This window comes from Rhodamnia argentea, chromosome 11 (assembly GCF_020921035.1).
Source record: "Rhodamnia argentea isolate NSW1041297 chromosome 11, ASM2092103v1, whole genome shotgun sequence".
In the NCBI taxonomy this organism is placed as follows: domain Eukaryota; kingdom Viridiplantae; phylum Streptophyta; class Magnoliopsida; order Myrtales; family Myrtaceae; genus Rhodamnia; species Rhodamnia argentea.
The window spans coordinates 9849259-9862922 of NC_063160.1; the positions used below are offsets into that span (position 1 = coordinate 9849259).

Consider the following 13664-nt stretch of genomic DNA (forward strand, 5'->3'; position numbering starts at 1 on the left):
AAAGGGTAAAACCCATGTAATGGTATACTTATCAACTGTCATATGTCATTTAACTCAATAATTTAATAGTAAAATTTAACAAAAACTAATGAAGGGTAAATTTCTCATAAATGTACCAGTTTGAAGTTTTTTGTGGTAAAAAAATTAATTTGGGGGTAAGTTTGTCACAACTACACCAATTTGAGATTTTTTATGGTAAAAAAATGGTTTGAGGTAAATTTATCATAGGTATACAAGTTTGGGGTTTTCTATGGCAAAAAATTTAGTTTAAGGTACATTTGTCACAAGTGTACTACTTTCGATGAATTGAGTTCAAAAACATAGAGCATATCCTTCGGTAAGTGTTTCACACTATTAAGAGGTATGATTTTCCCACATGCTCAATTCACGAGACCAACTCGAAAATCAAATTATGTAAAAGAAGCTAAGAAAACGAACATACACTTTGAGAATCACGTTGCGGTCTTAATCACACAGTTTCCTCTATTGCTTAGGATATAATTAATCAATTGTTGCACATCAATCTTAAAAAAAGAAGAATTCTAAGCATGATGATAATACTTACTTGAAATTATGCAAAAAAAAAAAATCATTGCTTTTCTGAAGCGAATTATTATTGTCTTCCATTCCAATCTAAATATCAATAAAGCACCTTTTTTTGACTTTTTGACAATTCCCAAATAAAAAATATATTTTTGAAATTTGGCCGACCCGAACTCAGACCCGAAAAAAAGACAACACTAATGGGTATTGGTGCAAAGTGAAGATCTTTCTCGCCCATTTGCACATCATCACTTACTTTTCTTTTTGGGGTTTGGGGGGTTAGACCAGCTTGATTGATTGACTTTTAGCCATGAGTAGAGGAGAGCGAAGGTGCGGGGCCCATCACAGCAATGCAACAAAAAAAAAAAAATAGAGAGAGAGAGAGAGAGAGAGAGAGAGAACAGTCCACACTAACAAAGCAGATTAGTAAAAGGCCCTCGACATCAATTACGATTCAGTTTGTGAAAGTCAATGACCTTTCTTGCTCTGATTGTTTGTGGGCGAGTGATAGGTGGGCGGGGAAGATCGTAGAGAGAGAGGGGAAGAGAGATCACTGTCGTCAAAGAAGAAGAGAGGAAGAAGATCGCCATCATCAAAGAGAGGAGGAGGAGGAGGAGGAGAGCGATACTTGGGCGTTGAATTTTGTGGGCTTTTCTTGGATTTCTCTTTCCGAGGGCTTTTGCTTGCTTCCCATCTGTCCTTGCGTTGACGCGTCGACAGAGAGCGAAGCGGGTTGAGAGCGAGAGATTGCGTGTCTGACTTCCTCTTTCTTGAATCCTGATTCCGGGTCGGAGAGTTTCGTTCCTCCTCTTCCTTTCCGGGTTTGATCAGACTCCTTGCTCTTCCTAAGTTCACTTGCCTGCAATTTGCTGATTTGCTGGATCTGAATTTGGGATTTCAGGGGTCGACCCTTTGATTCCATCTCTCTCTCGCTCTCTCGCTCTCTCTCTCTCTCTCTCTCTCTCTCTCTCTCTCTCTCTCTCGTGTTAATTCCATCAGTTTCTTGAGTTCAGAGTCAACTTCCTGTTTTTTCTTTTGTTGGGGTCTTACTTCGGATAGCTACTAAATTTGTACAGTCCCCAAGTTCTCGCCTTGGAGTTCCTTCTTTCATTCATGGGGTAATATAATGTTGCCAACTCCATTTACTGGTTTCTTTGTATCTGAGTCGACTGGTCTGAATCTCCTTGTCGAAGATCTTTCAGTTTCTGCGATTTTGCTAGGGTTTTGCCTTAGGTGGGTATGAAAGAGCACCGGCTAAATCAGTAGTTTCAAGCCGAACTTGGTAGGATTGAGTTCTGGGATACTCTCTGTAAATCACTTCTGTTTTTTCAAGTAAGCTTTGATGCATTGGTCAACATGGAAGCCCCTAGCTCACTGTGCTGCTCTGTTCTTTGACAAAAAGAGCAGGAGCAGAGATGGGTCTAGTAGGCCGCCCGTCGAAAACAAGAAGCACGCCTCGGCTCTGCAAGAGAAGAAGCTTAGGGAGGTTATTCAGGAGGCATCTGAAGATGGGTCACTGTTTAAATCTCTCGAAATTGAGTTCAGCTCCCTTTCCTTGGATGAGACTGGTGTGGAGAGATCAAGGACCCTTGCGCGTCTTGAATGCCAGGGCTTGTTCCTCCGGGCCACGGCTCAAGCTGCTGAGACTACCTATGAATCTGATGATGCTGTTCCCGATATCAATGAAGCTCTCTCTAAGTTTCACAGCATGTATCCTCCATATCAATCTTCTCAGAAGATTGATCAGTTGAGGATGAATGAGTACTCACACTTACAACCAAAGGTATGCCTTGATTTCTGTGGATTTGGGCTGTTTTCATATCTTCAGAGTGTTCATTATTGGGATTCCTCGACGTTTAGCTTGTCCGAGATAACTGCAAATTTGAATAACCATGCTCTGTATGGTGGCGCTGAGAAGGGTACTGTTGAGCATGATATAAAAACCAGGATTATGGATTATCTGAACATCCCTGAGAATGAGTATGGCCTTGTTTTCACTGTGAGTAGAGGATCTGCTTTCAAATTGTTGGCTGACTCATACCCTTTCCAGACAAATAGGAGGTTGTTGACTATGTTTGATCATGAGAGCCAGTCTGTCAATTGGATGGCTCAGAGTGCGAGGGAGAAGGGTGCGAAAGTCTATAGTGCGTGGTTTAAATGGCCAACCCTTCAACCTTGTTCAGCTGATTTGAGAAAGCAAATATCGAGCAAAAGGAAGAGGAAGAAGGGTTCTGCAGCAGGTTTATTTGTGTTTCCTGTTCAGTCCAGAGTCTCTGGGGCGAAATATTCGTACCAATGGATGGCACTCGCACATCAGAACAGTTGGCACGTCTTGCTTGATGCTGGGTCACTCGGTCCCAAGGACATGGACTCACTCGGGCTGTCTCTATTCCGTCCAGATTTTATTGTCACTTCGTTTTACAGGGTCTTTGGGTATGATCCAAGTGGCTTCGGATGCCTTCTGATAAAAAAATCTGTTATAGGATGCCTTCAAAGTCATTCTGGCTCTACAGGGTCTGGAATGGTGAAATTAACCCCGGAATTCCCATTGTATCTCGGTGATTCAATGGATGGCCTGGATGGACTAGCTGGGGCTGATGATGAAGTGGCTGAGAATGGTGATAGTTCCTCTGAGGCTCGCCCACCACAGCAGTTGCCTGCCTTTTCTGGACTTTACACGTCTGCTCAGGTTAAGGATGTCTTTGAGACTGAGATGAATCATGACAATAGTTCGTACATAGATGGAGCAAGCACTTATATTGAAGAAAGTTGTAGTATATCAATCGGGGATATGATGAAGAGTCCTGTTTTCAGTGAAAATGGGTCGTCGGACTACTCTTATTGGATTGATTTGGGTCAAAGTCCCTTGGGGTATGATAATCCAGGCCAGCTGAATAAAGAGAGAATGGCATCTCCCTTACCACCTTCTTGGTTCACCGCAAGGAAGAATCAGAAACAACTCTTTCCAAAACAGTCATCAAAAATATATGGCAGCCCTATATATGACCACAAGGAGGTGAGCCCTACGCCTCACGAAGAATATAGTGCACTATCATTTGATGCTGCTGTTAAATCAGCTTCTCAGGATGGACATCGTCTGGAAGATATCGACAACGGAGGACTTGCTGGAAATACGAACATTTCAGACAGTAGAGTGGTTTCAGATGATCGATATGTTGGTGAGATTGAGGAAGAGCCTCATGTTAGTAAGCAATCAAAATATGCTGTGCCTGGATCTTATTTAAGCAGTAACTGTAACGTGGAGAATGGTTCAGTCTCTGCAAATTGTGCGCAGAATGAGAGTGCTATAAGAAGAGAAACTGAAGGGGACTTCAGGTTGTTGAGGAGCAGGAACGGGAACAGATACAGTGGCGGTAGGTTTTTCGGTGTCGAGGAGAGCGATCACCCAAGTAGCGGAGGAAGGGTGTCCTTCACCATGGAAGAAAATCATGCGGAGCAGACAAGCCGTACCCAAGAACCCAGTGCAGTGTCTGCTATGACCCTAGATGATGAAGATTATGGCACCGATGGTGAATACGGTGATGTACCAGATGAATTCAGGGGCGAGCCCGAGATAGTATGCCGCCATCTCGATCATATAAATGAGTTGGGTCTCAACAAAACCTCCAGTAGACTGCGGTTCTTGATTAATTGGCTGGTCACCTCTTTGTTGCAACTAAGGTTGCCAAGTTCAGACGGGAATGTGCCACTTGTCCATATATATGGCCCGAAAGTTAAGTACGAAAGAGGTGGTGCTGTTGCATTCAATGTGAGAAATAGTTCTAAGGGGATTGTTGAGCCAGAAGTCGTACAAAAACTTGCTGAGAAAGAAGGTATCTCTCTTGGCATTGGCATCTTAAGTCATATACGTGTCGTTGATGGCTCAAGGCAGCTAAACATAGAGGACAGCAGCTTGTCGAGGCAAATGGAAGTTGGTAAAAGTGGTGGAAAGAATGGTTTCATGCGCATTGAGGTTGTCACAGCCTCTCTCGGTTTCCTGACCAACTTTGAAGATGTTTACAAGTTATGGGCATTTGTGGCAAGGTTCCTTAACCCCGCATTTGCCCGGCAGGGCGAGCTCCCCACCGTCGTTGAAGGTTTGGAGACATGAGTGCTTAAATGAGGACTGATTCTTCTAGTCTTATACAAGCGGGAACACGCAATTCTTCTAGGATGGAAATACACTTGGGGAGTGAGAACTGAGGCTTGCAAGTCGAAGATCTTAAAAAGCCAGAGAAGAGGGAACTTTCTCATACCCTGTGAGGTGGATTCTTTTGCCTTTTGCCAAGACCCTGACAAAGTGATGGATTTGTTTGATTCTTGTGTTCACTGCGTTTTGAGATTTTTTTCCCTTCTCACTTTTTTGGGTTCTTGTAGAGTTAGCCTTGGAAAATTGTATCCTTTGGCAAAACCTCCACCTTACTATCTTTTGCTTTATACGGTGATTAGTTCACGCTATGTGATGATGAATTAGCATAGTTTTCTCTGTGCTGATAGTGTATTCTATGCTTCGACCGTAGCAAACTCAGTTCTTGCCAATGATTTTCAGGTCCTACTCTGGTCACGCCTTTGTTGTCACAAACATTACGTCGCAATTGAGTCCCTCCGATTATTATAGTTTCTGAAAGACCGAAAACCTTTATCCTTATCTATAAGATGCAATGTTGCTTTAGAACAGTAAAGGAACTGCAACCAACAATAAGTACAATATTTGTTATGATTTCTCAGCAAATCATGTGGATGTTCTTAGGATGCTGATTATAGAGCTTTTACTGATTTGCTTCCTTTTTGCCTGATGGAATCAGCAGCTGAGGACATACTTATATTTCCTGGCTTACTCATCCTTTCAACTGTTTTTTTTTTTTTTGGATGAAAACAGAGGTTGGGTGTGTCATCTGGTCATTGCCATATATTTCTATGGACATAAGTTTGGGCCTCATATTTATCCTATATGCCATGTTCGTATGGTGGCGCGATGTTCTGCGTGAATCCACGTCGGTGGCCATGTCTTCTTGTCACATCTATTCCTAATCTCATATCTTGCTTGCAATTACTGATCCAACCGTCAAAGATAGGTATTCATATTGGTAGCTGTCCCTTCATCGACAATGAAAGGAGCAATAACAACGCTTTTAAAATTTGTCCTTGTCTCGAGCTTATCCTCATCAGGTAGAAGAAAATAATGGCATGATTCAACGCATTCGACAGACAGATAGCAGACAGAGATTAGGCCAAGAAGCAGATTTTTCTTGGATGACCCGAGAATCTCTGTGGGCCAGAAAAACTAGTCGAATTTTTACTCGGTCACGCATGTAAAAGAACCATGCAGAATCTTCGCATTCGACGTCTATGATTCAACTGAGAATTGCAGTTTTCTTTTGATTGTTTGCGATTTTAGAGGGCATGGTTGTTTTCTCTGCTCTTATCATGACCGGGCCATACCCACTAACTTTTGTCTCCAATGGAAGTCTCTCTGTATCAAGAAATGGCAACTGATGCATTGTGTAGTGATCTGATAATGATGACAAGACTTTCCTTTTTTTTTGTTTTTTCTCAATATTCCCTCTTTTTTTGTCAAATAAAAGAGGGTTTTCTTTCTGAAAACAATTTGATGATTGATATTTTTCAAATCCTTAGAAAGGACGAGTAAACAGGACTCTAGTGTCACGTTGACAGCTGAAAGCGTGCGTGCAAAAGCCGCTTTCCGAAGAGTAAATGGTGGTTGGTGACAGCAACCCCTTGACAAACTAGGGCACTTATAAGATGGAGTTGGCACCTAAAACTACCAGATTCTGTGGATTTTGCACGAAATAAACGTCATCCCTTGTGAAAAGATCGAAGCACTATTGTGATGAAATGAATCATGGAGCTTCTCAAATTCAAGATTACGTTTCTCAATCTCATGGGGATGATAGCAACTTTCCAAATAACAACTGCTAATAATTTTATGGAACGCCCAAACATGTCTGCAATCTTAAGAATTGGCAAGAACAATGATAAGCACCGGTCCACAGCCATTGCACTAGTAGCTTCAGCCTCCAGGAATGCCAACTTGACCATCTACCTCATGAATCCCCAAGCAAAATGCACCAGACTGTCGACCCCATTTCTAAAATTTGATAGATCGTCAGTTTTGACAGCCCACGTAATCTGATGGCCTTGGCAATCTAACCACCTTCGACCAATCCGTTTTGCATTTATAAAAAAACACTCGAGGAGAATAGTACGAACACATGGAGAATGTCATAAGGTGACCTTCAAAGGCACTTGTTAAGACTCGTTGAATGTGTTTGAGAAATGTATTGTCTCGTTCTTTTACACAAACACGTTACGGGTGATGGAAAAGCCAAACCTAGGAATCCACCACTTTAATAAGAAAAGCTGTCTCCAGTGCTGATTCCTTGCAATGCAGATACCGGTTTTCTTCTACTATATCAGTAGTTAGATTGAGAAGTATTGGCCGTTCAGGGTTGTAAATAGTGTTTTCGCGGACTCGTGCAGCCCACTTCGCAGCTTCCCAAACCCCAAATCTGAAACACGAAAATCATTGACAGTAAGCAATTTGAGATCTCATGAAATCACAAGTTTGAAGGAACATAATCATTAATAAATGAACTGACTAGTGGATAAAACAGAAGTAAACAATAACTGCAGAAAGAATTACTTCATCAATACAATCCTGTATTAATTAGATAAATAGATAAGTTCTTTGCTCATCAGTCTATGCACACCCTTAGAAGATGGAGCAGTCCTAAAGGCCTGATTCCATCATCCATGAAATGATCACCTTTCACAAGCCAGCACCTTTTCCTCTCAGTAGGCACCAAAATGCAGGTGCTGCACCAAACACCATGCAGCTTGCTTTCTAGTTCACAGAATATCAAAAAGCTAAAAACCACAGTGCTGTTAATATTTACTTATCAACAACAAAAGGATGGTATGGAATTTTCCTGTTAGAAGACGCATGAGAAGCAGCTATGTCCTGATGATGCATTGGCTAGGATATTTTTCTTCATTCTGCATGACGACTTAAATAGTATATGTCCTATGACTTCAAATGAAACATGTCAGCCAACCCTCAGGCTCCTTAATATATCCTAGTCATTATCCTTAAATTGGAAAACTCTCAAATATACGTGGCCATGTGAGATTCACCTAGATCAAACTTAGAATCTGGTTATGTTAATGCTGATGAGCATCCACAGTTATAAATTTCGTTTCATATGTGGAATAAAAAAAATGATAATCTACGTGCATATTGTTGAATCTGACTGTACTCAAGGATAACTCAAATTTTCTGCTTTGGCTGCATTTCTGTTCCATATAAATATGTGACCTTGACCCCAAAAAAACTTAAGTAATTGAGGTGTCTACAATTCTCAAACCCCCAGCCCACCATACCAGTTCCAAATGACATAAAGGATGAGATTTAAAATTCTAAGAAGAAAAAGAAGAGACCTACCGTGTACTAAAGGAAGAGGTCACCAGAATTCCAGGAAAAGACACATCATTTGGGATATTGTCATACGGAGAATACTCCCTTATGGCCCGAAAGTCCTCAACATCCCCAGGGTAACCAAATTCTTCATAGTCACTAGCTGTAAGTGGTAAAATGGGATAGAGAAGTGTGTTTGTCGCATCCAAAAAGGGTACCTGATAATACAAAGAACAAGTAAGCAGCATTAAGTTCACATGTAATCATCTCGAATCCAGCTCACAAATAATTGCGAACATAAAAGGAAATGGTGCAAAGTAGTACTACAAGACTCCTTTTCTCTGACTTAAGACTGCTAAATTCTACTCATTCATGGAACATTGTGGTGATGATACACGGAAAACAAACATCGGTTTCTCGACCATAATAATGCAATCCATAGAGAGCATAGACGCAGCACAGGCACAAGAAGGATAGATGCAGCGAAAATTATCAAAAAAGACACCTGAAAGCAGGGACAGAGTCTAGCAGACCTTCAAAACTGCAGCACAAAATAAGTATGGACACTTGTTAATGGCTGAAGCAACTAAAAGTCCCCCAGCACTATATCCCCAACCAGCAAGTTTTTTTTCATGTACCATCTTTTTGTCAATCAGGAACCTGGCACAGGCAATATAATCTTCAATTGAATTTCGCTTTTTCCTATTTCTTCCGTCATGATGCCAAGACCTACCTCTGCCACCACTACCTCTGCAGACAAACTATGCAAATCCATCAGAATTGAAAGCAAGCCTCGGAAATCCTCTGGTAAATAAAAAATGGCAATTCCATCATTAAGAAAAAGAACAGTGGAAATTGGAAATTCCTATCTCAAAACACAGGCTATAGAAAAGGGACTGTCACAAGGCAAACATACCTAACATCAGCATATGCAACAACCCAACCACGATCAAGAAGACTCTTAAGTTCATTGCGCCAACGTTTGTCAAGCAGCTCACCGTAAGCTCCGTGTCCATGCAGCAAACAAGGCTTTGAATTTTCCCTCTTATTAGTGCGTGAATACACAATAGTCAAAGGAACAACAACCCCATTACATGAAGGAACTTCGTGACGTTCACAAGCATAAAACTCAGAAAGCTCATTCCATGGATTATCCTCCAATTTAACCTCAGCCATAGAAGAGAATTTTCCATGAATGCTAACAGAAGAAGCCGTGCCATACAAAATTCGTGTCCTCTCATGAAGCAGATTTTGCTGCTGTATGATATTCCATATACCATTTGATAAATCATAGTCAACCACAGCATCTGGCATCTGAGACATAAAGTACCCCATCATATACGCATTATGTATGTTATTAGAGAGAATTATTACAGGCTTACAGATGTCTGAAGAGGAAAAAACAAAGAGAACGTTCTCCAAATCATTGCAATCAAAAGAAACAAATGTTGCCAATGTGAAGGTGTTCATCAGAGAGGAAATGCAACTGTTGCAGAAAGCCCAATCACTATTAAATCCTTGTCAATGAAGGACGTTACACTAAGCTGATACCCCAACTTCAACAAATTGCAGGATGACTTATAAATGGGCATCAGAGCCATTTTGGACTAAGTAGCTCATACGATGTGACCACTATATATCATAAAAGATAAATATTGCACGTTGACAGAAGAACAAATAAGAAAATACCACGAAAACATCCGCCACATCATTACACTTAGAAATATGTTGCCCAAGTGAAGGTTACTCATCAGAGAGGAAAAAGAACAGTTGCAGAAAGTTGAAGCATTCATAAAGTACTTTATAATGACACAAATTACATACTAAGCTAATGCCCCTAGCCTCCAACTGTCAACAAAAGACAACTGCAACATAACTTACACACATGGGTAATGATGAACAAGCAACTACAGAACCCAAGCCCATCACTTCTACTTGGAAGATGACTTCCATGGTAATTGCCTATTTAAAACCAAAAGCTAATCAAAAGTTCCAGTGCGGCAAAACCTATGAGCAGAAGTCCCAAAGTCATACCTTCCAAAGAACCAAACATCAAGTTTAGTATGGTTACAGCAAAGCAGCCATAGAGCTATTTTAAACAGCCACAGACATGATTAAAAACGTTAGATGCCTCAAACAGGCTTGCATGCTTTGCCAGAATACATGGATTGAGTAATTCAACATGAAGGCCGAAGGAAGGCAACTTACCAACAAATAAAATCAACTTGATGTAAGTCAGCTACTCATGTGGCAAATCAATTCCACCAAATCATCAAATTGAAAAAAGGGAATTAAATGATCAATGACATAACTTTTACGGCTATGGTAAATTCACAGAGAACAATTAATGATAAAATCCCACTATTAGGCATTTGTTACTTTCAGAGAACGGTAAGAACTCCTTAAAACAAAGAGTTCGTAAGGGACCTGACAAAGAGTAGAACTATTTTAGTCAATCTAGATATATGTGAGACTACAAGACATATTTAAGTCCTGGTTATAAGAGAAGTCCATATGTTGCTTTAAACTATGCTAATATATGGTATGCAACTAGCAAACCATGGGGTGTTGAAACACGTACCACAGGTGATGATATTGTGAAGCGCATCGTAGTGGAATAGTAGTCATAATTTGGTCCAGGTGAGATTTGGGAGACAAAATTTGGAAGAGGTAAGAAACAAGGGTTAGCCTCCTTAAGATGAATCTGACCCTGCCATATTCAAAGGGATATTAATGGGAGAATAAGTAATTTATATGTTATTGGCTGAGTACCAGAGACTTATAAAGATCCATGGCAGATTCTTCTGAGATTACCTTCCCAAGAGGTAGGGCGAGTGAACAAATTCTGTAATTTCCATCTTTTCTTAGTATAAGAACCAAGTACTTATCACTGAAGTCAACATCCTCAATGACCGAATCTTCATCATCAACAAGTACATTCTGCAGCAATGAAAAGACCAAAGGAAAAAACAATAAACTCAAGTGAGAAGATTCTGAAGGAACTCTGCTGCTGTTGTAGAGCAACAAAATAAGACTTGATCCAAAAAAGTGGAGAAACGTAAACTCTAGAAGACGCACAGAAGATATAGCTACAAAAAAAGTTTCGTAGAAATGCTAACAGATGTTTCTCAAAAATGTCACAATTGGATGTAACGTGGAAAACTAGAAGGATGAGAAAGTAAGCTACTGAAAACATTGGTTAGAAAGCATAGCTTACCACTAACCTCCCAAGTTGCTGGACCATAAGAAGGATTTACAAGACTTCGAAGAAGATAATGATTCTCTACAGGTTTACCATCTTTTGTAGCATCTGTGAATAGAAAAAGGTAGCCCTTATGGTGTTCAACTACGCAATGGCATAGACCTTTACTCTCCCAAACAAGTGTCATTCCCGAAAGTGGATCTGCTGCATTTATCAGAAACACCTGAAATATGATTCTATTGATTCAGCTGCATGGACTTGAAAGATTAGCTTTAACCCTTCACATATCGCAAATCATCAGCATCAGGGGGGATACCTTTGAACATGCAACTGAGAAGGTATTAACGGTCACAAACTGGAAATCCTTAGTATGCCGTATGTTAATATGAATATTATCATCCAGTTCTTGCAGGATCAGAACATCTTCTTCAGTTGATCCAATCATGCTACAGTATAGCCTTGTGATCAGAAAACGCTGATTTAGATTCATCAATCCTAGGGGTCATAGAATATAAGATAAAGCAAGCAACGCCATGCAATACATACCTACAGGGTCGTTTGTTTTGATCTGTGACAACATAGAGTAATGCCTTCCCATCCTTTGCCCAAGCTAGACCCGACACTCTTTCAGCTTGAGGCTTACTACATAATGAACCCGAATTTAAATTCCTCACAGATAACTTAAAGAGGTCATTGTCCTTGTCATACATGGTGTATGCAAAAAATAGATGGTTCGGGGATACCTCCGATAACTCTTCATAAGCATAACCTAAAAAAGGATAGACACAATAATGTACAACCACGTGAGGAAGGCAGGTGTGGGGAAACACTTCCTCTTCTTTGGCCGGGTAAGCGAGAAGCAAGTTAAATGAACAAAAGTTAGAAACTTGAAATACCCTTTCATCTCCTACTTCATCCAGAAAAAGCTAAAGCAGAACAGTATGAAATCAAGTAGGAATAAGGAGACGTTCCTTTCATCCTCGAGTCACGTGTTATTAAGGTAGAGAGACATGTTAGAGCACCAGGTACCCAGTCTTTCACATAAAAAGTGCGTGCATCCAGCCAAAAGTGAGGAGCATCACCTCCAAATCTCTCAGCTTCTTGATTGTAGTCAATAAGCTTCTGCTCAATTCTCTTCCCTGAGGTGAAATCAAATCCAGCTGAAGGAGATATATGAGAGATGAACTCTTCATTTAAGCTCGCTAGTCGTCTACAGAGCACTGGATACTGCTTTCCTTCTTCAACTCGCCTATAGTATAGCCTAAGTCAAAAATTTGGAACTTATTAGAGAATCAACGGAATCTCTCAAGTGACATGAAATCCGAAAATGACTTGCTCCAATACAATCGGAAAGACAATGGAATCACCAATTAGATGATATTCTTTCTATAGCTTCATCTTCCGCGATTAGGGTCTCAAGTTTAGACGCGACATGATATCACAACCTCACAAGATCAAATAAGTAGAAAAATCACCGAGAAAACCACGATTGAAATAACATAGGTAACTCGAAAGCACCCAACTTCACATGTACCAGAGGAGAGAGAGATATTACCAAGGGCCCGAGCGGAGAGGAGGCGTTGAGAGTTCAAACGAGAGGCGAGAGGCCATCTCGGACTGGAGTTTGCTCTGGAGCTTGTCGGTGTCGGACATGAAGGCCTCGGTGTACTTCTCCTCCTGCTCCATGTGCACGTCCATGTGCCGCATCGCGACCTTGTCGTTCAGCTTCGACATCCAGCTGTAGGGGTCCTCCCACGTCGCGTCGTGGAGGGCGAAAGTCTCCGGCTTCCGCGGCGGCCTCGGCGGCTTTGGAGGGTCCGGCGGGGGAGGCGGAGACCTCGGGGCCTTGTAGCGGGAGGAATGGAGGGAGGCCACGGCGGCCTTGGAGTGGCGGAGGAGGGGGTGGCAGCGGTGGGTATTCAGTAGGTGGCGCATGGTCTGGTGAGAGACGGGGTTTTGGGGAGGGTTTTGGCGGTGCGAATCACTCTTATGGCTATGAAATATAAGATCTGAAGCAGAAAGAAGTGTTTCTGACATAGAAATCTGTTTGCTATCGTAGTTTTTCAAGAAAATTTATTTGATTACGTTATTTTTTTTATTACATAACTTTATTTTTTTTACTTTTGAAGCAATTTTAAAAGTTATTTTTGAGCAACTTTTAAAAGTAAAATAAAGTTACTTGTGTCCAGAAGTTAAAATAATAATAAAAAAGACAATTTGTTGCTAGTAACCTTCGTCGCTACTGTTAGTGACCACTATTGATCTCCGATTGTTAAATAAAAAATTAATTTAAAAAAAATAATAAATTATCACTAAATTTTATATTGCATGAAAGTGTTTTAACAATGTCATCTTTTTAACGAATTATAAGAAATAAAACTTTCATGATTTGGTTAAATAACATTCCACAAAGACACAATCATCGCAAAGTGGATCGAGCAATTGACCAAGTTAATTAAATGGCATACAACAAATATTTTAAAG

At 40.7% G+C, this 13664-nt stretch overlaps 2 protein-coding genes across 2 annotated transcripts; one reads left to right on the top strand and one right to left on the bottom strand.

The window, feature by feature from the left end:
• The first annotated feature begins 1513 nt into the window (after nt 1-1513).
• LOC115752387 lies at nt 1514-5001 on the top strand. Its single transcript, XM_030690539.2, has one exon. The coding sequence runs from the start codon at nt 1886-1888 to the stop codon at nt 4652-4654; it is 2769 nt and encodes a 922-aa protein (XP_030546399.1). The 5' UTR covers nt 1514-1885; the 3' UTR covers nt 4655-5001.
• Nucleotides 5002-6784: 1783 nt separating this feature from the next.
• On the bottom strand, nt 6785-13181 carry LOC115752395 (protease 2). The gene is made up of 11 exons (XM_030690550.2): nt 12736-13181; nt 12263-12441; nt 11727-11949; nt 11497-11638; nt 11203-11403; nt 10793-10918; nt 10560-10688; nt 8895-9292; nt 8512-8728; nt 8006-8196; nt 6785-7073 (listed from the first exon to the last, which is right to left on the bottom strand). Exons 1-11 carry the CDS (start codon nt 13113-13115, stop codon nt 6896-6898), a joined length of 2364 nt encoding a protein of 787 aa, XP_030546410.1. The 5' UTR covers nt 13116-13181; the 3' UTR covers nt 6785-6895.
• Nucleotides 13182-13664: the final 483 nt, after the last annotated feature.

Coding starts and splice junctions, on each gene's coding strand:
- LOC115752387 (XM_030690539.2), top strand. CDS start 1,886: ATGCATTGGTCAACATGGAAGCCCCTAGCTCACTGTGCTGCTCTGTTC.
- LOC115752395 (XM_030690550.2), bottom strand. CDS start 13,115: ATGCGCCACCTACTGAATACCCACCGCTGCCACCCCCTCCTCCGCCAC. Junction 8,729..8,894: donor GTTGCATATGCTGATGTTAG/GTATGTTTGCCT, acceptor GTTTGTCTGCAG/AGGTAGTGGTGGCAGAGGTA. Junction 8,197..8,511: donor TTTGTGCTGCAGTTTTGAAG/GTCTGCTAGACT, acceptor TTGTATTATCAG/GTACCCTTTTTGGATGCGAC.